We start from the raw sequence: 24,568 nt of genomic DNA, 5'->3' as shown, positions 1-24,568 counted from the left end.
TGAGTTTTATATGAATGGCACTTTACCGTGTTGTGTGTGGAAGGTCCCTTTAATTACTTTTTTGGGTAATTTTTTGTCTTTTTAAAATAATTTTGTCTTTTTTAAATAATTTTGTGTATTTTTTAAATAATTTTGTGTCTTTTTTTTTTTTTTTTACATAATTTTGTGTATTTTTTTAAAATAATTTTGTGTCTTTTAATAATTTTGTGTCTTCTTTAAATAATTCTGTGTCTTAATATTTTTGTGTCTTTTTTAGTAATTTTGTGTTTTTTTTAAAATAATTTTGTGTCTTTTTAAAATAATTTAGTTTTTTTCTGTCTTTTTTTGGTAATTTTGTGTCTTTTTCTAATTATTTTGTGTCTTTTTCTAATTATTTTGTGTATTTTGGGGTCATTTTCTGTTGTTTTTATTAGTAATATTTATTTATTAGTGATTTTTTTGGTCATTTTGTGTCTTTCTTAAGTAATTCAGTTTTTTTCTGTCATTTTGTGTCTTTTTTTGTAATTTTGTGTCTTTTTTTGTAATTTTGTGTCTTTTTTTGGTCATTTTGATACTGCCTCAAGCGGCCCCCAGATAATTTGAGTTTGAGACCCCTGGTGTACAGAAATATAATCATAGCTAGAAATAAATAATACTGCGGTACTTACATATGCCTCCAGAAGTTGTTCTGCTTCCACTTTCAACAGGTCTGTAAGCTCTATAGTGTTGTCGAGGTCACAGCTGGGAGGAACTGGCATCACCATGACTTCCAGGAGCATCAGGACAAATACTATGGAAAAATAATGTGGATACAGGTGAATAATTTTTTAAAAAAGCAACACAGAATATAAGGCAAAAGAATTCTACTTCTTGTAGGACGGATTTAAATTTAGGCTAAATAGTTTAAAAAGGTAGCAGTCGCTGTTTTTAAAACAGCGACGCAGACGTTTACTACAGAATTTAACAAGATTTTACGACAACGAATAGAGAAATTATTCATATCTGTAAAAACGCTGCTTACGTATGTGCCGCTTGTTTACTTTCACTCTGAGTGAAAAAGGAAATCATTAAAATATCTAAATAAAAAAGACTAGACATTCACACAACTACTAAAACTAAAACAAAAACATTCCAGCTTGCTTGTATATATAATATATAAAAAAACTAAATTTGATTTTGCATGTGCTACTTTTTGATATTCAGCCTAAGTGGCGAAATACTAAACTGCATTACTAGATACTGTGATGATCAAATAACTATCTCATGTTAAATATATATTATAAAGATATTTACCTGAGAGCCTTAGGAGTCCACGGTGTTCATAATCCATAGTGAGAGTATTCGTTTTCTTGATATTCAGCAGATCTTGATAAACAAATCACCTCAAGTCCAATGCAACTTTGCAATAACATACTAATCACTGGTAACCTGGCCTATATATACTGTATTTTGAGTGATTGGTCATCTACACCCACCCACCCACACTGACACACGTACAAAATTCCATGATGACATTTTCTTTGAAAAAAGAAGTCACCTTATGACATGTGTGCCGCTCGTCTCAGCCCATTGTGGAGCAGAGGTGTGACTTACATGCTTTGTGTCCTCCTCAGCTAATAACTTCCAGACGGGTGTGTACAAAAACATCACAAACAGATTTTAAATATCAACACATTAAATTACACCACTATTATTATATGTATATATATATGTTAATATATCTTTACCATGCCATGTTGGTATCAGTTTTTTCAGCGTTACCTCACCTATATGTGCTGATAATTAATGTTTAATTTTGGCTTACTTGATCAAAATTTTGAACCCAAAAGAAACTAAGGAAAACATGAAATCTGATCTTGAAAATTATGCTTCAAAACACAGAATTTTAAATGTTGCAAATATGAACACAGGTTGCATATAGAACATATAACAGGTAAAATGAGGATAATCTCTAGTTCTATATTTTATACTAAATGTATTTGACATTATCTCCGAATATCATCAAAAAAAAATCTGGTATGGAGTTTCAAGCCAGAACTTTAGAGGCTCCACGTTGTTTCATTTTCAAAAAAATCTTCAAAGAAATCGGTTATAAAATGCATTAAAATGTAAATAAAAGTAATTTATTAACGTCACATAATCTTTTAAGTCATAATCTTTAAATTCCTCTTTGATACTTTCTGTTTCTACGTCAGTTACCTTTTCTCTCTCTCACAATTTCCACTTCATCTTTAGAGGTAAGACGTAGGTATATGGAAAACAATTACCCCCCTCATTCACCTACAGTTTCCTCCATCAGTTTCATGACATAGTGAGTCTCATTTTCTTGTAAACACAAATATATACGAAAACGACCTCTAGTGCCCTTAAAACATATCTTATTTCCAGTCATTTGTATCTATCTATAATTGACTCATAATCAGTGGGTGAAACCTGCAGAGTAGTTTATCTTATCTCTCATTCCAGATCTGGAGATTAGTCTTCTGGTGTACCCCAGGGTTCTATTCTGGGTCTCATGTTGTTTTCCTTGTACATGCTTTCCCTCAGGTACGTCATCTGTTGAGTAGTGCATCTCATTTCTATGCAGATGACATTCAATTGTACTTGTGATTTCAACCATCTTGTATCCTGATACATGTCATTTCATGTCTTGATAATGATATATATCAGGATATAGCATGTTTTCTGATAATGCAGTGTTTCCCACACATAGACCATTCTGTGGAGCACCGCCACAGAATAGAGACCGACCGCCACAAAATGATTCTGTTTTTTTTTTCCTCTCTAGGGGATTAAAAAAACTGTAACGTCTGTAACGTTAGCCAACACACAGAAAACACCACATTCACATCAATAAATAAATGTTTTACAATGAACCAGGCCGGTCTCAGAGCTGTCAAGACTCTCCGGTAACGTTAAGGCATATTTAATGGTTTCCTTAAATGCCGTTAACGGGACGAGAGCAGTCAAAGCGGCTGCTTCAACCTAGCTACGTCGAGGGTAGGTTCGCTTCCTGTTTTCAAAGTAAAAGCACAAATTCTAAAGTTATAAAGGGCAACGGGCGTTTTATTTTTGTGAATGTAACCGGAAGTGCGTTGCTTGAGTAGCGCCAAATTCGTCCGAACAAAATTGTAAACAGCTGGTATTTAGACAAATTAACGACGCACTGGGGATCTAAACGGCTACTTTCTCACCTAAAAGGGTTTAAAATGATAATAAAGTGATATATTTAAAGAATTTAGGACTTTACAGCCCTAATATTTGAGGGGATAGAGTAGACTACTATGCCCACAGTCAAATAAAAAAGAATAGACCACATTTTTAAAGTTATTATGAATATTATTATTGTTGTTGTTATAAGTGGGTTTTTTTTTCACGGCAAAAACGGACTCGGAACGGATTTATCTGAATGTTCTATAGGCATCAAACAGTGGTGCTCAGGGAGAAATAGAGGACAGCAGACAAAATGCTCCTGTAAGACAGGCAGCTGCTGAAACAACAGGTGAGGTGGAAACAGAGAAGTTTAGACTTTAAATAAAAAAAAAAAAAAAACGAGTGGGGAAAGTAGACTATTTTAATTCTGATATGTCTGTGTTTTTTTTTTTTGCTGTTTCTCAAGCAAGACTATCCATAAATGGGCCTGAACCCAAGGAGGTCCCTTATGAAGAGCACTTGAGTTGTTTTTCAGGAAGCCAAGAAAAATTAGGTGTTCTGATAGGACATGAAGCTGTGCACTAAATAGGCTACAGAATCTGAATCAGGCTTTGTATCCTTATTTTTTACATTATTTTACCAAAACAGTTAGAACAGGTTATTGGTTGAGGTAGGTCTTAAGTTAATTATTTAAAATAAAAACCTCCAATTGAAGTTGTTTTGTGCAAATCATTCCTGTCACAGAATCTAAAGATTGAACTAGTTGGGGTGAGGAATGAAACCAGGCAGGGTTCTGGTAAAAATGTTTTTAGTTGTCTTCTCTTAAATAACTTACTTTTAAAGAATTAAGATTGAGCTGAAATGCTGTAGCTTTATAGTGGTCTCAGCAGGAGACTCTGAAGAACAATAGAAACAGGTTTTTTCATGTGGCAGCTTCAGAAAGTGTTGAACGCCGCCCGCTGCATCCACCCGATGACCGACTCCACCACACTGTGACACTTGATTCACCCACAGGTGTCAGTGGAGCACCACACATTGCTACCTGGTCTGTGGGAAACACTGTAATGCAATAAATAAATAATCTGTGAAATAAAAATGGTTAGTTAATCACCACACTTTTTTCAGTTTATATAGAAATGGAAGTCATTTTCTTACTTATTATGCATACATATTTGACTCATGTGATTCAAGTGATTCATGACAGGTGTTATGATATAACCTGTCTGGCATGTGGTCAGTATTTTTTTGCAACATGCACTTGTGTTATAAACATTTATGTCTAAACAGTTCAACTTTATCACGCCAATAATTGCCCAATTAACCAATAATACCTATTTGAATACTTTTATTGAAGCAGCACAAAAATTACAAATGTTTACAGAATACTTTTACTTCAAATTGTACAAAAATTGTACCAAAGAAAACACCTAAGTGATAGCTAAATTAAAAGTTTATTGTGCAAATAACAAAAAACAAAACAAAAAATAAGACATAGTGTTATTGACCTTGGGTAATACTACAGTTAAGAAATGCTGACCTCTTAAAAAAAAAAAACACTGACCAAGCCTACCGTCCTGCTTGACAGCATTTGTAGTAGTTTTAATATACAAGAACTACCTGCACATTCTTCTCAAACCAAAACAAGTGAGCTCTGTTGTCAAAAAAATAGAAATTCTGTTTTTTCTTTTGCATGGAAATGATTCAGATCAACATTCTCACAACTGCCTTGCGTTTAAGTTTCACGCTTTTAGTTTCACAAAAAAGAAAACTGCAATTCTTTGCAAATGGCCTTTCATTTAAAATATAATAAGGTTGTTTAGACACATGGCATTATGACATAAACATTACTGGAAGACTAAGTTACCGGTGTTTGCAACACTGGTAAAATGTATGACCGTGTTCTTCTGTCTGCATCAAAATAATATTATGAACAATTTAACTTCAGACCACGCAATCTCCAGTCCTACATTAGAGAAAGAGAGTCTATCAAATGTCTGACTTTGTGCTTGTGGATGTGCAAGTGTGTGTGTGTCTGTGTGGATATGTGTGTGTTTAGGAGTGATTGTGCATTTTGATGTGCATAAGGTAAGACAGGAGGCCTCACAGACAAACTGTATATGCACACCGTAGAGAAGCGCTTCTGGTGTTCATGGCAAGTTCGTAGTAGTTAATACTGCTGGCGATGCAGTGCTAGTCTAGGCACAGGGTTAGCCTCTTTTCCTGCTGGCCTGCCACCCTTGGCCACTGGAGCTGGAGTTAGGGGGCGGCACATTGAGCCAGGATCATCCAGCTCAGACGAGACTTCAGAAATCAGCTCGCAGCTGGTTCTTTCCTCTGATGCTGGAGCATGCCCGTCACGCTCACGATGTCCTCCTCAGGGACCTAGAAAATAGTCAAAGAAAGTTAAAAGCAGCGTTAGACGATTTTTTTTTGGCCAGTTTGGGACAGCAGAATAAGCTGTAAATGCAAAATATTAACAGTTTCATATAACATGGCTTATTACCATGTCCAACAGATGTGGAACACAATAAGACTTTTCTTACTTTTTACTCTCTTTTTAAGTCCGTCCCTACCAACTCCTGAGAAAAACATTTTCAGCTACTACAGGCTTGTTTTTCTCAGCTACTACAGGCTTCTGTTCACCAGGTAGTTGCTTACTTTGTCCGGATGTTGGGCAGGTAGTGTACAGTAGGTTTCAGAGCTGTAACTATTAAAACAGCTGCATGTTGGGTCTAAACAAAGTCAAAAAGAGCTGCGAGCATGAACCAGAACTGTAAAGTTGTTGCCATAAAAACCAAAACAGTGACCTGAAAGTACCTACCAGCCAGCATAATTTAATAACGTAGAAGACCTAGAATTGAGCCTTGTGGCATCCCATATGTAAAGTCCAATTGTTTTTTCAATGGCACAATACAAACCCAAAACTAATATTATTGTCACAGTGAGACAAGTGGAAAATGATACGCAACGCAATACAATTAAATATACAACAAAGTTGGAAGATTAGATTAGTATTATGTAACTTCCCTTGGGGACCTACTAGCACGAGGAAGAGATTTAACTTTTTCTGATCTCTGTCGATGTTCATTACATTTTTTTTTATCAGTATCAGTTGTATGTTTTTTCTTGCCTGTGAAACAATAAGGCTGTGATCAAGGGCTAGATTAATAGACTTTGTTAAAACTGAACTGAAATTCAAACCCTGATGACATACATAGTGTGTTCATGAAATGAATTTATTCATTGCAATTAACTGGAATTTCCCATTGACTTCCTTTGAAGATAAATTGATGTGATTATTTCAGTGACTAATTCACAGAACAACAAGCCAGACTGTGACCTCCCATCATCCCATATGTACACGTTCCGTCAGATGATCTTGTTCCATATAAGGAGATATCCGCCACTATTTGAAATTGCAACTACAAGAGATTTCCAAATGACTTTCATTCTTCCTCTTTACAAGAAGTTAGCGTTATAAGGATGATGGAACTAAGGATGATGAAAGTAAGCTACAAGGCAACAGATTAACAAATCAACTGGCTGATATCATTAGCAAACATCAAGCAACCAAAACGTGATTGATTACGTATAACTAATTCCAGGTGACAGCACATTGTGCTGCACAAGGCCTACCATGGAAGTTGATGCCACAAACATTATAGAAGAAGAAGATTACTTTATTAATCCCACAATGGGGAAATTTAACCTCTGCATTTAACCCATCCTTTTTTACACACAAGTGAACACACCATGCAAGGTGTAGTGGGCAGCACATTACTGCGCCCGGGGAGCTGTGCAGGGGGGTTAGGTGCCTTGCTCAAGGGCACTTCAGTCCTAGACCTGTCAGTACCGGGATTCGAACCGGCTACAAGCCCGATTCCTAACCTCTAGGCCACGAACTGCCCTATACCGTACTCAACTCAGAGCTGAAATCAAACCCACTGGTCCTACAGCACTAATCAGGGACATCCACACCTAACACAATGCTCTGCACTTTATATATTTACACTACTGTTTTAATGCATACAATGGCACTGAGTTGTATCTTATTTACTATTATGCTTTTTTTTTTTATGAGTCCAGTACGTGAGTGCATTTCGTTCTATTTTTGTGCAATGACAAATAAATCTAATCTAATCTAATCTGATCTAACAAGCATTTGAATTTTAAAATCAGTTCTAAAATGTACTAGAAGCCAGAGTAATGATCTCAGCAGGTATTACCAACTATAATGTGGCGAATTTGAGGGAAAAAAAGCTGCAATTTTAAACAAACACAATTTCCTCTACAGTTTCCAATGACATTGCATAGACTTGAACTGCTGCGAGTGATTAAAAGGGTCTAATGTATATGTGGAAGCTTTCCAACCGTCCTTTCTGAGACAACTTCCTGTGATTGCATATATTTACCAAGAAGTGCCAAAACGGAGGCGACTGTGACGCCACAGCTAGTTTAAATTTAATCTATGTTATTAATAGACCAGATTGTGGTTTAGCATTGATCCCACTCATGGTAACAGGGTTCCGGTAAAAACAGAAATCCGTGACAATCTTTAAGTGCAACAACCTTCAGTGACTAAAAAAAACACTTGGCGGTTATGTTGAGCTCAATGATTTCACAATGAAGCTGTGAAAGTAACTTACACACTCATCACTCTGCAGGAAGGTGTGTAACCAGTGAATACACTTGGAATACCCAAAGATTCATGTTGTCCACCTTTGGTCAGTATTTGGTGACTAGGCTGAACAGCCCAACTATGTCAGACTAGAAAGTTGTATGAATACTTCTCATAGTGATGCAAAGGAGGGAGAGCAGAAAGATACACGCTTTTAAGCAATAATCTAATTCATCATCAGCAGTGGTGGAAGATATGTTTATATCCCAGGTTATTATAGTTAACTTAACTAATGAAATAACGAAAACTAGAATTGAAAAAACATGTCCGTTAACTGAAATAAAAATAAAATGAGAATAACTAACAAACTGTATTTTGAAACTGAAAATGGATTTTTTAATTTGCTGTTTTATAAAAGAAACCCTGTAAATATTGTAAAGCACATATTATTATTTCTTGATTAAGATGTCAAATTATAGTTACTTGCATCCCTGAACAGACTTCGCCAGACTCAGAGAAGCCCAGTGAGCCAGCTCAAATTTTGGAATAAAAATGTTAATTCAGTTTGTTATTTGCCAAATAAATAATAACATTTTAGTTTTAAACAAGCTTTTGATTTCTAAAAAACATTTTAAAATACTTGTTTAATCCTATCTATATTTTTATTTCTATTTCCCTGTTTTAATTGACTGTTTTTACTGTTTTCAATTGTGTCTTGCTGTTTTTAATGTGTATGTAAAGCACTTTGAATTACCTTGTGTTGAATTGTGCTATACAAATAAACTTGCCTGGCCTTGCCTTGCCTTAATGTGGTTTTATTTATGAACATGTGTAATCACTTTAAATCAGGGGTCTCAAACTCAAATTACCTAGGGGCCGCTGGAGGCAGTATCAAAATGACCAAAAAAAAGACACAAAATTACAACCAAAAAAAAGACACAAAATGACCAAAAGAAGACACAAAATTACTAAAAAAAAAAAAAAGACACAAAATGACCAAGAAAAAGACACAAAATGACCCAAAAAATGCACAAAATGATTAGAAAATGAAACAAAATTACCACAAAACAAAGACAAAAAATGACAAAAAAAAGACAACATTACTAAAAAAAGACAAAATTATTTTAAATAGACACAAAATTATTTAAAAAACCCACAAAATTACATTACATAACATTTCTACTTCTTCTGGTAACAACAACACGGCAGATAATAAACGGTCCGGTAGCAGCTGCCTTTCTTTTTGTTAACGTCGTCATAGAAACAAGTGAAACAAAGCTCCAGCTGGAGCAATAAAGGGACCTTCCACACACAACATGGTAAAGTGCCATTCATATAAAACTCACAATAAACTTTCATATCAAGGTGAGGGCCACAAAATATCATCACGAGGGCCGCAATTGGCCCGCGGGCCGCAAGTTTGACACCTATGCTTTAAATTGATCATGTTTTTTTCATGTTAAATCTCAACCTGAACAGTAACTTAAGGTGGCAGTGAAAGTAAAAAGTACCATAAAGTTACATTTGTGGGAATATTCAAGTAAAGTACCATAAAATTGTTACATTCCAAGACTGATCATCAGTACACATTTGTGGTTTTATGTGGTTCAGTCGATGAAACCTTATTGGATTTGGGAAAAACACTCAAACTAACTCGCAAATTAATTTATGGTTAGGGTGAAGTGACTGTAAAGAGACAGTGCCAGTGAGTCTATGCCAATGTGTGCTGATTCACCCGGTGACAGACACTCTGCGATAAGTTTCTAGGAAATGGCAAACAAGAAATCCAGATAAAGATTTCTTGGTAATTCCTGAGATAATCTTGGTGGCAGGAGATGGTGACTTGGCAGACAACCAACGTGTGGCAAGGAGGGAAACAAGATCAATACTCAGATGTGAAACCTACGCAGCAACCGTGGGAGGTTTCAGCGTCAATATTGAGAAATTTACAAACCACACTGTTTAACATATACATATAGCATATACCAGTTTCCTAAAGTGCTTTAGGCTGAAATGTTGGGGTTTTTTTTACATTGCAAGATGCATAAAAATGTACCCTAACATGACTAATAATAATATCTAGAAGAATTCTTGATTGATAAACCTTTCAATAAATATTCTACATTCCATACAGATAGTAAAGGGCAGTTAATAATGCACAAATAATGCCGATTGAATGCATCTTTAAAAACAGAAACAAAACATTTAAGCATTTTTTGAATATCAGATCTGAGCTAAGAGTAATCACTTTTGAGTCATATATTTTAACATCTATGACAATAATAGGGGTTGCATGTTAATGACGTGAATATGGCCAGTTATTAATGTACAAATAATGTCAATTAAATGCATCTTTAAAAACCTAAACAAAACATTTACACATTTTTTAAAATATCAGATTTCAAGGACAAATTGACATCTGCTAATATGATTTTATGTTTGCTGACGAACAAATACAAATGTGCAACATATTATATACTTGCAGAATAATTTGTTTAATTTTCAAAACATAAGAGCTTATATTTAGACACTCTTGAATCAGTGAAAACATCCTGAAATGGATTTGCCGTCAGCATTCCTCATGATTAAAACGCACAGAAATGCTGAGTAATGTGACATATTCTTGTCTTTATCTGTCTACGTCTCCCACATTAAGAAACAAGAACCAAACCTGATATTGTTAAATATCTGAGCTAAGAGTAATCATTTTTGAGTCATATATTCATCAAAGTTTTGACATCTATGACAACAATGGGGGTTGTGTATTAATGATGTGAATATGGCCAGTTATTAATGTACAAACAATGTCAATGTAATGCATCTTTAAAAACCTAAACAAAACATTTACACACTTTTTAAAATATCAGCTGCCCCCGCGACCCGGCCCCGTATAAGCGGAGGACAATGAATGGAGATTTCAAGGAGAAATTGACATCTGCTTAAAAAAATTCTCAACTTTTTTTTGGTCAGGTTAAGATATCTGTGTGCAATGATTTTATGTTTGCTGACGAACAAATACACATGTGCATTATAAGATTTTTAAAAAATGATATACTTGCAGAATCATTTGATTCATTTTCCAAACATCAGAGCTTATATTCAGACACTCTTGGATCAGTGAAAACACCCTGAAATGGATTTGCCGTCAGCATTCCTCATGATTAAAACGCACAGGAATGCTGGGTAATGTCACATATTCTTGTCTTTATCTGTCTACGTCTCCCACATTAAGAAACAAGAACCAAACCTGACATTGCTAAATATCTGAGCTAAGAGTTATCACTTTTGAGTCATATATTTATCAAAGTTTTGACATCAATGAAAACAATGGGGGTTGCGTATTAATGACGTGAATATGGCCAGTTATTAATGTATAAATAATGTCAATTAAATGCATCTTTAAAAACCTAAAACAAAACATTTACACACTTTTTAAAATATCAGCTGCCCCCGCGACCCGGCCCCGGATAAGCAGAGGAAAATGGATGGAGATTTCAAGGAGAAATTGACATCTGCTTAAAAAAATTCTCAACTTTTTTTGGTCACGTTAAGATATCTGTGTGCAATGATTTTATGTAGGGATGGGTACCGAATTCGGTACTTTTATAGGTACCGATTCATGTAAATTCAAACGGTACCATGTTTCGGTACCTTAACGGCGTTAACTTTAAACTGATCATTGATTTCAACCTGTTTTCATTTAACGTCTTTGATTAACAAGCGTGCTGACGATCGCACTATTTTTTCTTTTTTTCTTTACCTCCTCCTCTGGTCTTGTCTGCTCACCGCGGCCACTAGCCACTAGCTGCCCTCTTCCAACCCGGCGCAGAGACGAACAGCCGACTCTAGGCCTGCTAGCCGCCAGCTGCTATCTCTCCAATGTCTCTACCCGGGCTTGGCCTTACTCCGTTTGCTCTCTCCATTCTTCTGTAGACCAGTCATTAACAGCTAGCAGCTGCATCTCTGGTCCTCCGCTAATACTCCGCTCTTCAACTCAGGAATATTACCTGCCAATTTACTCCAAACTGCCTCGCTGAAATTAAATCCCTCGGACTCCCGCGTCATCCTCGATATGTTCACAGAGCAGCCCAACTCAACTTTGTTTATTCCAACCATGCTATGCCCACAATACTGTCTGACCGGTGCTGCGCCGCACAGCTACGACGTCATCACAACAAATCACACGTGCACTTGCAACCTTTTTTTTTTTTTCTCCTCCGTGCACTTGCCACCTGAGAGCGCTCCTCTGCATTCTTTGATAACACTGCAACCTTCATGTTACAAAATGCACGTTCGCTCAACAATAAAGCACTGCTCATCCTGGATTTTATATTGTTTTGATATATTTTTTAAAGTTTATATTTTGAGAAATAAATATGTTGAATTGAAAAAAATAGATTTTATTATTAAACAAATTAACATTTATTACCCCATAAACAAACGCAAAAGTACCGAAAATTGGTACCGTTGAGTACCGGTACCGATTCCCTGGTACCGGGTATCGGTACCGTATCGGTTCAAATGTGAAAGGTACCCATCCCTAATTTTATGTTGCTGACGAACAAATACACATGTGCATTATAAGATTTTTTAAAAATGATATACTTGCAGAATCATTTGATTCATTTTCCAATCATAAGAGCTTACATTCAGACACTCTTGGATCAGTGAAAACACCCTGAAATAGATTTGCTGTCAGCATTCCTCATGATTAAAACGCACAGGAATGCTTGGTAATGTCACATATTCTTGTCTTTATCTGTCTACATCTCCCACGTTAAAAAACAAGAACCAAACCTGATATTGTTAAATATCTGAGCTAAGAGTAATCATTTTTGAGTCATATATTCATCAAAGTTTTGACATCTATGACAACAATGGAGGTTGCGTATTAATGACGTGAATATGGCCAGTTATTAATGTATAAATAATGTCAATTAAATGCATCTTTAAAAATCTAAAACAAAACATTTACACATTTTTTAAAATATCAGCTGCCCCCGCGACCCGGCCCTGGATAAGCGGAGGAAAATGGATGGAGATTTCAAGGAGAAATTGACATCTGCTTAAAAAAATTTCTCAACTTCTTTTGGTCAGGTTAAGATATCTGTGTTTGTTATGTTTGCTGACGAACAAATACAAATGTGCAACATATTACATACTTGCAGAATAATTTGTTTAATCTTCCAAACATAAGAGCTTATATTCAGACACTCTTGGATCAGTGAAAACATCCTGAAATGGATTTTCCGTCAGCATTCCTCATGATTAAAACGCACAGGAATGCTGGGTAATGTCACATATTCTTGTCTTTATCTGTCTACGTCTCCCACATTAAGAAACAAGAACCAAACCTGAAATCTTTAAATATCTGAGCTAAGAGTTATCACTTTTGAGTCATATATTCATCAAAGTTTTGACATCTATGACAACAATGTGTTAACATGAATGACGTGAACATGTTGAACTCACCAGAGCATGGTCGAAGCTGAAGGTGCTTATGTAATAGGCAGAGATGTCGCTGTCAGCCAGAGGCTGCGATATCTGAGCGACTATACCACATTCATCTAAAAACAGAGAAAGTGGTGATATCAGTAACACAATCATAAACAAGTGTTATTAAGCTAAATGTAAGATACTTAACTGCATAGAGTTCCTGATTATATAGAACCTCTTTTTCTTGTGACTTTGTATTAAGTCTGTTCTGTTAATTAAAAGGTCAACATGCATGTAAATTTAAACTGTAAGTACAAGAGATTTAGCCAGAGTGTAGAACTAAAAACACAAGACAATAGAAGTGGCACTAATTCACATATTTAAACAGAAACTACACAATCTCATACAAACTAAAAATTATTTTAAAAAATGGCAAATCACAGCAAGGTAAAACTAACACTTTGTACATTTTTAAAAAAAAAAATCTCATCTGCAGCAACAGTAAGGGAAACAAAATATGAAGATAAAAACACCTGCCATTACATTTGGTAAAAATTAAAGCTGATTAAACATATTTTAGGTGTATTATTACACACAGACATGCTTACAGGAATTTATAGGCATGCACATTTATATTATTTTGTATCATTTCTAGCCTGGAAACTAAACAGATCTGCCGTCTGGCTATGCCAGGCTATATTATTGTGATAATACAATAATAGCAGATAAATAAAACCTGTGATATGAAGCCAAATTGCTTTCATTGACATAGCATAGCTGTCCCCCCCAACCCTTTCCATTTGTTCATTGAGCAGTCTACTATATGCCTTTTATCACTGTTTTATATCAAGGTCACATTTATTTCTAGAGCACCTTATACACAACCAAGGTTGACCAAGGTGCTTTACATAAATGAATAACAACAAAAAATCCAAAAGATGCATAAATGAATAACAATAAACTCAAAGATAAAATTAAAAAAGACAATTTCATCCAGTAATATATGATATGAGATGTACAATGCAGCACACAGAAACAACTTTCTTCTCACACAGGTTCGAAAGCCTGGGAGAAAAAACTAGTTTTAAGAGAAGATTTAAAAATGTCCAAAGTCTCTGGACATGCAGCAGTTAACTGTTCCACAGCTTAGAGGAGCCACTGCAAAAGATCAATGGCCTTTAGTTTTTACCTGCATTTAGGCACATCCAGGTAGGACTCATTTAGACCTCAGAGCTCTGGTCGGTCTATGGACATGTATGAGTTCAGCTAAATACGCTGGAGCCAATCCGTTTAAAATTTTAAAAACAAACATCAGGATGTTAAAATCAATTCTGCAACGGACAGGAAGCCAGTGCAGAGAGGCCAGAACTGGGGATAAGTGTTCCCCTTTCTGCAGCATTTTGCACAAGTTGTAGGCGTCGCAATGAGCTCTGGTCTAAACCTACATACGATGAGTTGCAAAAATCCAGTTTTGTGGAAATGAAAGCATGAATAGCCTCTCAACGTCACTAGGAGAGAGGTACGGTTTTTCCCTGGCCAGACGTTGCAGCTGGAAAAAGGCACTTTTGACCACGTAGCCAATTGGCCTGTCAAATTTGAAATCACTGTTGAAAGAGACACCAAGACTCTTAATGACTGAGCAGTTTTTTGAACCCAGTGAGGGGGGCAGAGCATCAGCACAGTCGCTGTAATGTTTATGACGCCCAAACACAATGACTTCTGTCTTGCTGTCATTTAGATTTAGTCTCGATGTCAGTTATACAGGCAAGTAGAGTTTGTACAGAGTCTTTACAGTGCATTTGTAAGGGGAGATAAATCTGAACATCATCAGCGTAACAATGAAAAGACACATTATGTTTGTGGAGAATGGATCCAAGGGGCAACATGTACAGTGTGAACAGTAAAGGGCCTAGAATAGACCCTTGAGGCACCCGCGCAAGTAAGAGGGGTCACACTAGAAGAAAAAAAAAAAAAATGCAGACTAAGCCGCCACAACAGTCAATAGCTTGCTATGTGTGATAGGTATGGATTTTTTTTACATAAGTGGACAGAATTTGTATAACCTGAAAGATTTCTGATCTGTGTTATGACAGCAGTCAGACACCAACATAATCGGATCAGTCCCAGCTGGGGAAACTGAGCCAGATCATATGACTGATGTGCTCTAAGCTGTGCAGAGGGGAAGTTACTCAATTCTCAGTGGTCTTACCGAAGCCCAGCGGTTGGCCCCCGATACGAACCATTCTCCACAGCTCCCCGGAGGAGCTGGTGAAGAGAAGATCTGCAGGAAACCTACAGAAAAAAAAAGATCAAACACTGATTTCTACCAAGCCTACACAAGAGCACTTCAGAGATGGACAGGGGAATACCCTCTTAGAGCAAGAACCAGATAAAAGCTTGCAAAAGCAGACACTGCTGCGCCCGCAAAGCAGTGACACAACAAATAAAAGGGCACTGAGTAAACTGTGGTAAATTTCTGTAGTAAGGCCTGTATTACGCAACAGAGGGTCATTATAGAGTAGTCATGGATTCTTACTGTCTCTGGGCCTCCGTGTCCATCACCAGAGAGATGTAGCCGTCGATGAGGGAGAAGGAGAAGAACTTGATGCAGTCCAGGTCCTGGCTGGGGGACGACTGTGTGTCCTCTTTAGGACTACCAAGAAAAAGACATTAGAGAAGTGGAAGAGGTAGAGGTTGATTTATAATACATGAAGTCACACACAGAGTTCGTACACATTTTCCAAAGTCAAATTCAAGCACTTTTTAAGCACTTTCGAGGTCCATTTTCAAGCTTTTCCAGCATCTTACAGCTGTGGTAAAAAAGTTTTTTTTTAAGAATATTTTTTTGGTAATTTTCATGCTTTATTGAAAGTGACAGATAGAAAGGGGGTGACAGAGGGGAGGACATGCGGCAAAGGGAGCACAGGCCGGATTCGAACCCGGCTCCGCCGCAGCAATGACTCAGCCTTAATGGTAGGCGCTCTACCAGTGTGAGCCACCGGGACGCCCCAGCTGTGGTAAATTACATATTTCTTCGAATACGTGGGTCAGTGACAAATAAGGGTTGGCAAGATGTCAAATGGTGTAACCACAAATTTTTTTTTTTTTAAAGAATATTAAACTTTTTCCAACTAGTGTATTTAAGCGGAGTATTTCTTCATTTTGAACATTTCGTCAATATTGAGCAGAACATATTCTTAAAACAACCATTTTTTTCTAAAGTTTTGACAAATTATGTAAAATTTGTTATATACCATAATGTTGCATTGTAACATTGAAGGTGTCTACATAAGAGTCACACAAGCCTGTCAGAAACATGACATGATGAGTATAATGAGCATTAATGTTACTTCAAAGTGTCATTAATGTTCATGACACATCCCATGTCATGTTTATGACACGCTCATGTCACTCTTATGTAGACACCTTCAAAATAAAGTGTTACCATATCTTGCTTAAGTCACAAAGGCATGTTCAAAAAATTGCCAAAGTCACATTTTATTTTGACTTAGGCATGATAAATCCACTTAAGTCACACACTTGACATAGGCCATTATCTTGAAGGGGTAAAATCACATGATCTCATCAACTGAGGACGTATGAGGAGATGATTTAGGCAAAAAAAACAATTTGGACAAAAAAGGACTTAGGCGATTATTTTAACAGTGTGACAATATTCAAGTTTACATGAATCACAGTGCACATTAAACTGATGTGACATGTTGACCTGTGGCTGTAGAAAGCCAGCAAGCTGGTGTCTAGTTTGCATCATGTGCTGCCGCCTTGTGTTTCACAGAGGTATTGCAGCAGTGTGAGCAAGTGTCTCACCTGTTGGAATAAAAGAGGACGTCGATGAGCGTGGTGGCGATGGATGGCAGCGTGTCTGGGTCCAGAGACATGACACAGAACTGGTTCTGGGGGATCAGCACCGGGTGAACTGTAGGCAGGATGGCTGGAAGAGCGAGGACAATGTTAGATTGTGAGATTGGAGTTGTGAGGATTTTTCTTTGGTTTCGCTGCAGATTTATGGACGTGTATTCACTGGATTAGACATCTGTTTTCCATGTTATATAATATATTTGACTCACTGGCCTAAAATCTAGGTTCAGTTAGCAGTGTTTATCATAACTACCATAATAGAGGGGGGCTATCAGGGAAATTACTTTATTAATTTATAAATGCTTGCCAAGTTTTCCAACTTCTCCTTCAGTCTTGCAGTAATCAGGGTTCGTACACTTTAGCAGTGGGGTGATTCTCATGAACATGGTGCAGCTCATAGCAATAATCCAAGAACATTGAATACATATTTTCTTTGACCCTTTATAACCTATACAATCTAAAGTCACTGTTTAATATGAATTTATAATCTTTTTAAAGAACTTTAAGGTATTTTCTGACATTTTTAGAGACACTTTGAGCTGAGTTCATTACCGTAACACATTCTTAAATAAATAAAAAAATAAAAAAAGTTTTTTTTTTCTTTCCCCCTTGCTCAAGGGTAGCTGGTATCACCAAAATGTATTTTATTAAAATATACACATATTTTAATGCAAACAATTCTATCATTACCGTAACATTTAACCATTTTTTCTCATCAATTTTCATTCAGATTTTGTTCTTTATACATTGTTAAAAACCATTATGTTTCGAAACCACGACATTTTTATCTGGACACATTACAGTAATGAAATTGTGAATCAAAAATATGTTTAAAAATATAGAAAATATTATTTTAACACAAAACAATGAATTGTGCCTCATTTCTGTTATATTGTCGATTCATATAAAAGTGAAATATATTTAGTTTAATTAAGTATTGCCTTATAATCTTCACAGACATAACTTAGACTGGCTTCATGAGAATCACCCAGTGGTCAAATTCAAGCATTTTTCAAGGACTTTCAAGCTTTTCCAGTATCTTACACCTGTTTTAAATCGCATGTTTTAGATGAGTACTTACAGACTAAAAGGGGGAGATTTCACTGAACCATACCAACAGTGATGGTGTTACACTTTTAGGAGGAACCGTCTTCATTTCAGATAGGCTACTCATTATATTTTACATTGAACATGTGATTATCTATAGTCTATAGATGGATATAGTCAGATTGCAAGAGAAATACAGTTTCAAATATCTCTTTCTTTTTTAAATATACTATACCTAGAAATGTGCAATAATTTGTGCAATATATCTATGAATACTGCATAGCATCATATCTGCTTCTGGCAAATTTAAATTGAAGACTGTGCACCTTACCTCCCTTTCTTGCCTATGTTTACATTATATCGTATGTATTTTTCTTAAATTTACTTGCCTATGTATGTTTATGTTTATAAATAGTATATTTTTATATTTTACATATATTTTATTTATTGTTGCATTGCTTTTTGGAGTCAGCTCTCAAATCTCATTGTACATGTCTATAGTGACAATAAAGGCATTCTATTCTATTTTCAAGCATTTACAAGCACTTTATCCAAAGATCCAAGCACTTTTAAACCTTGAAAATACAACATTTAAATTTAAGCATTTTCAAGGATTTCAAGCACCCGTACGAACCCTGAGTAATGTTCGCTGCATTTAGATCACGATTGTGCCCACAGTTAGACAGAGAGAGCATTTGCATTCCACAAAACCAAACAGCATGGCTGCTGGGTGATAGCTGCCTCCAAGAGATGCAAAGATATGAAAGCTTGTGACACATTTTTCAGCATGATGTGCTCTCTTGGTACAGCATGTTCTGTTCTTCATGGTGCTGTATCAAAAAAACAACTTCCTGTAAAGGATGCATGAATTCAATGCAGATCAAATGTCCCTTTATGTTTGAAACCTACTGTGGACCCAGCCTGTTTGCATTGTTTCTTCATGTAATGTCATTTACCGCGATGTTTGTTTAAACGTGGCTTTGTTAAGAACAACAGGTGTCCCTGAACAGCAGGTTCCTCCTGCTATAAATACATATTTCATTTCACTCTCCGTAAAGGCACACACAGTTTGATTATCACGATTGTGTCAGAAAGACAGATGTAAAAATTAAATAACTGACATGCACATATACATTTAATACTGTATGTAATATATAAAAATGCATAACACAGAACATCGCTTGTGTTGTTTGATTTCTGACTTTAGAAGACCTTCGGGTTCCAGAGCAACTTCTGCAGAAAAATGACTCATGTTTTTCCCAAGTTTCTGCAAAACCAGTTATGCACAGTGATGGAATGCAACTAAGTATATTTAATCCGATACTGTACTTCAGTACAATTTTGAGGTCCTTGTACTTGACTTGAGTATTTCCTCATATGCAACTTTATACTTCTACTTCACTACATTTTAAAGGCAAATATTGTACTTTTTATTCCACTCCAGGTTTAGATTTAACATGAAAAAATATGATCAATTTAACATCAAAATGCTGCTTGTATGCATGTTTCCATCGCATAAATGAATTGTGACCTGTGACTCTAGCTGTGTTTCAAATAACACTTTTTTGTTTAGTATGTAATCCAGCTCCCTAACAAAGTATGTACTGTTGCATGCAGTATGCATACAATACAATTGGCACAAAGTACTTCACAGGGTGCAATATATATATATATATATATATATATATATATATATATATATATATATACACACACACACACACACAGTACAGGCCAAAAGTTTGGACACACCTTCTCATTCAATGCGTTTCCTTTATTTTCATGACTATTTACATTGTAAATTCATCAAAACTATTAATGAACACATGTGGAATTATGTACTTAACAAAAAAAGTGTGAAATAACTGAAAACATGTCTTGTATTTTAGATTCCTCAAAGTATGCCTTTGATGCCTTCAGTGAGAATCTACAATGTAAATAGTCATGAAAATAAAGAAAAACGCATTGAATGAGAAGGTGTGTCCAAACTTTTGGCCTGTACTGTGTATGTATATATATATATATATATATATATATATATATATATATATATATATATATATATATATGTGTGTGTGTGTGTGTGTGTGTGTGTGTGTATACGTGTGTGTGTGTGTGTATATTATATATCTATATATATGCTCAATTATAATAAATAGTATAGTAGTATGGGTATTAGAATGCACAATATGTTTTAAGATCACTTCCTGTCTTCACACTTTGCTTAAAGAACCTGCAGGTGGTGCTAGAGGATCTTAACTTCCTCCTGTGAGACCAGCTGATGATAGCATCCTAAGCAGGACTGGGACCTCTACCTTCTTTGCCGTTCTTCTGGAAGCCGTTGGAAACGTCCTGACACTGCATAGGGACAGACTCTCCTCCCACCTCCTTGTAGATATTGAACTCCTCCTCCAGAGTGCTGATGACTACAGACAGGTCTTTCTCTCTCACCTGCACAAAATATACATCAAGCATAAATATCATATAGTCAAGGATGGCTTTATTTGCCATACAACGTCAGCACATGTCATGTTGTTTCAGTCACTTTAACCCTCTGGAGTCTCCAAAAGCTCCAAATCCAGACTTCTTCATGACATCCAGACTAGAAAACAAAGCAGCGTGGAGCCCTACTGTAAATTTACCTCTAAAGTTCTGGCTGTAAACTCCATGAGGCCAGTTTCAGTTTGATGATGATATACCAAGTAAAACTGGAGACAAGCTCAAATATATTTAGTATAAAATGATAGAACTGGATGTAACCCTCTTATACGTTAGATTTGCAACCTTTGTTCACATTTGCAACATTTAAAATTCTTTATTGAGCATGATAGTGTTTTGAAAGTAAAAAAAAGATTCAAAGTCACATTTTATGTTAGACTAAAGGACTAAAAAATACACAAAATGACCAAAAAAAATACACAAAATGACAAAAAAAACACACAAAATGACCCAAAAAAAGACACAAAATAACTAAAAAAGACACAAAAAGACAAAATTACTAAAAAATACACAAAATGACAAAAAACACACAACAAAAGACACAAAAAAACTAAAAAAAGACACAATAAAAGACACAAAATGAACAAAAAAGACACAAAAAGACACGAAATTACCAAAAAAAGACACACAATGATCAAAATGTTCTTTTTGGTTCCAAATGTTGATCCAGAAAATCAAAATAAAAAAATCTGTTATTATTAGGTCATATAGGTGAGGTTGTGCTGAAAAAAAATTCCAACATGGCATTTAAACATTTTTTAAGTAGTGTATACAGGCAGGATGAGAAGGATTCAAAAATGGACAAAATAGCCACAGACTCCATAGAGTTAAAGGAATACTTTGTTTAAAAAACCCAACATCGACCATTAATATACTTGCTGACACAAACATCTGTCATGGTGTTATCTATTTTTGCCCAGTTCACACTTTCACATGTAATACATCAACTAACTTTTTAGTGCCCTCAGCTCAGTTGGGAATTAATTCCTTAACTGCAAAATTGGTGAGTGGACAAAATGCAGACACTGTGGCTTCTTTTGTCTGGCAGAGCTCAGTAGGTGAAAGGCTTCACTGTGAGATTAGAGCTTTTTATACATTTACAGAGTTTGAAAAATTGCTCCAGGAATCTCTGATTTACAGTGTAAAAAGTAAAAAGTAGCAGGACTCACCAGGATAAAGTCGGTCTGGTAAGTGGAGAGCATGAAGACGGAGACGTGCTGCTGGGCCAGAGGGGCGATGACCGACTTGGCGATCTTTGTCACGCCGACAGCCTGTGAGCTGCTGGAGGCGTTGCCATTGGAGACCACGTTGAGCGGCAGCCAAATGGAGCTCTCTACCTTGAGATGCTCTGAGGGCTGCAGCTCTGAGCGGGGTCAAGAAAGGAAAAGTTGGTTAGTGAGTCAGTGGGCACAGGCTCAATGTCAGTGGCTTTATGGTAGCGTAGCATGCAAAACTAGCGGTGATTCTGTCATTTGCAGGTAAAAGAAGATAAAAACAGGCTAAAATTAATTGAAAAACGAAGTTATTTTTGGACATATAGGTTATCGTTTCAAATGAATTTCAAAGACTATTAAATGTGCAGCAGGTCTTAATCACATATAAAATAAAGTAATTTAGATGCTGTTTCAAAAGTACATTCTAGCACATTTTTACACAGGCTTACAAGGTCAGTCGTACTCAACCCGTGAATAAAGCTACATAATGTATTCTGTAGCCTTCTGAAGTTTTAGAAAACTGTGTTCAGCTTAACATGTTAAATGATTAAATTCGACAAAACACATGCATTATAAAGTTGGGGAATTAAGTTTGAAAGCTGTGTATATTTAACAGGCAGGGGATGTCTGATGAAATATTCTACAAGGTGGCTTATGGGAAATGTAGGCTGCAGTGTTTTTGGACTTGACCCACAGTAGGGACTTAAAAAAATCAGTATATGTTGATGTTTGCTTCACCATTTTTTTTACCTGTATCTTGCAAGTCCAGTACAATAGTGAAATGCTCAAGTGCCCCTTTTACTTAGAGAAAGAACTTTTTATTAATATACTAACAAAAAAAGAATAATGGTGCAACTGCCGCACTAATAAGAAAACAAACTGTTCCCATGAGGAGGAGCTCTATCTGCAGGTGCAAAACTTGTTGATGATACAGTACAGGGATGGGCAACTTAAATGCTGGAGGGGGCCACAATTTTTCATGTTCACTACCACAGGGCCACATATAGGACCGTGCACTTCACCAGATATGATGAAACTACAATTTTTAATATGTTAACACTGCAGTAACTTAACATATTTAGATAGATTAGATAGATTAGATAGATAGATTAGATAGATTAGATAGATAGATAGATAGATAGATAGATAGATAGATTTTATTTATCCCAAGGTGGGAAATTACAGTGTAGCAGCAGCATTACACACAGAGACAATGACAACACAATTAAGTAAAAAGAACAACCTAGGCATACTTCAAGCAATAAAATATAAAAATACAATAAAATAAAAAGTGTCTAAAGAAGGAGTAGAATAGAATTCCAGTGCAGAATAAATATGAATATACAGTATAAAAACGTTGGTGCTATGAAACAAATAAGGTGCAATGAACAGTGTGCATAAAAAACACAAAGTGCATAGACAGTATGTAATGAACCAGACTATTTGTTATTGTACAGTGTGATGGCATGTGGCAGGAAAGATTTTTTGTATCTGTCCCTATGACAGCGGAGCTGGAGCAGCCTGTGAGAGAAGGTGCTCCGCTGTCTTTCTACTGTTTCTACTGTTTCATGCTCAAATGCATGTTTAACAGTATACATAGGAATACAAAAGGTTTTAAGCAAATAAAAAATAACCACTTACTGTAATTTCTTTTTTATCAGTGCAAGAACAGCAGACCAATATTAATTGCAAGAAGTAATTTTGTACACTTTTACACTGCACTTTTAAGATTTCATGCTGAAATGCATGTAGGGCCACTTTAAGTGAGGGTGCGGGCTGTATGTGGCCCCGGGGCTTCCTGTTGCCCATCCCTGATACAGTATGTTGAGCAGATTTAAAGCTGGTAAACATTAGACTAAAAAAAAAGGGCTTCTAACTCACCCTAGCAAACACTGCTAGTGCCACTTTTACATTATATGCGAGTATTCAAAGCCAAACAAAACAACAGAGCTCTTAAAAAGCCAGAACTATAGTTTGATGGATGTTAGAATGAAATAAGATATTGCAAAATTATCCAGTCATATTTCATGGGGGGAAAAAAAGCATGACAGAACACCCTAAACACAGCCAAACTACACCAGAGGAACAGCTGTCACAATAGACAAACAACCAAGAAACAAAAATAAAGTTAATGCAAAGAACCTCATCGAAACGGTTACTGGTGATGTATCTATATGTTCAACTATAAGGCAGATATAAGAAACAACTTCCTCTTGACTGCTGTTCGGTAAAATGTACACACACTTCCTCTCCCCCACCTCCTCTCTCTAACATCACCATGGAGACCTAAAATGCCCCTGCTATTTATACCGCACAGAGACAGAAGTAAAACCTATTCGTGTGTGACCTGATACCGATGTATTAATTAGCCCAGACCTCCTAGTAGGTGGTAAGGAGGGGTCAAGTTCAAACAGGGTGATCCCTCAGACCAAGTAGTCAAAACTGTGTGTGTGGGCCAAAATGGAAGAGCAGGATATTTCACTCTTCGCCACTAAACAAGACACGAGTGGAAGCTGGCAGCTACCTGGGAAACAGGTGTCAAGAAAAGATACTGTAGTGATGAGTCAGGGAAATGTGCACCCCTACATTTTTACGTGCGTCACTTAAATAGATCTAAACAAAGATGCATCTTCATTTAAAGCATGGGTCTCAAACTCGCGGCCTGCGGGGCCAATTTCGGCCCTCGTGACAATATTTTGTGGCCCCCACCTTGATGTGAAAGTTTAATGTAAGTTGTATATGA

At 36.2% G+C, this 24,568-nt stretch overlaps 1 protein-coding gene across 1 annotated transcript in view; it reads right to left on the bottom strand.

The window, feature by feature from the left end:
• Positions 1-4,460: 4,460 nt before the first annotated feature.
• The window catches only part of castor1 (cytosolic arginine sensor for mTORC1 subunit 1), a 35,332-nt gene continuing 15,224 nt past the window's right edge, over positions 4,461-24,568 (bottom strand). Inside the window, exons 3-9 of the mRNA XM_059337186.1 lie at positions 21,781-21,974; positions 20,428-20,563; positions 17,015-17,138; positions 15,723-15,839; positions 15,396-15,478; positions 13,223-13,317; positions 4,461-5,514 (exon numbers count right to left, since the gene is read on the bottom strand). Coding sequence (XP_059193169.1) covers positions 5,443-5,514; positions 13,223-13,317; positions 15,396-15,478; positions 15,723-15,839; positions 17,015-17,138; positions 20,428-20,563; positions 21,781-21,974 — 821 coding nt within the window. The 3' untranslated portion in view covers positions 4,461-5,442. The remainder of the gene's footprint in view (positions 5,515-13,222; positions 13,318-15,395; positions 15,479-15,722; positions 15,840-17,014; positions 17,139-20,427; positions 20,564-21,780; positions 21,975-24,568) is intronic.

Source organism: Centropristis striata, chromosome 7, assembly GCF_030273125.1.
Source record: "Centropristis striata isolate RG_2023a ecotype Rhode Island chromosome 7, C.striata_1.0, whole genome shotgun sequence".
In the NCBI taxonomy this organism is placed as follows: Eukaryota; Metazoa; Chordata; class Actinopteri; order Perciformes; family Serranidae; genus Centropristis; species Centropristis striata.
Note: the sequence above shows the minus strand (reverse complement) of the source record. Positions and strands in the feature narration are given on the sequence as shown.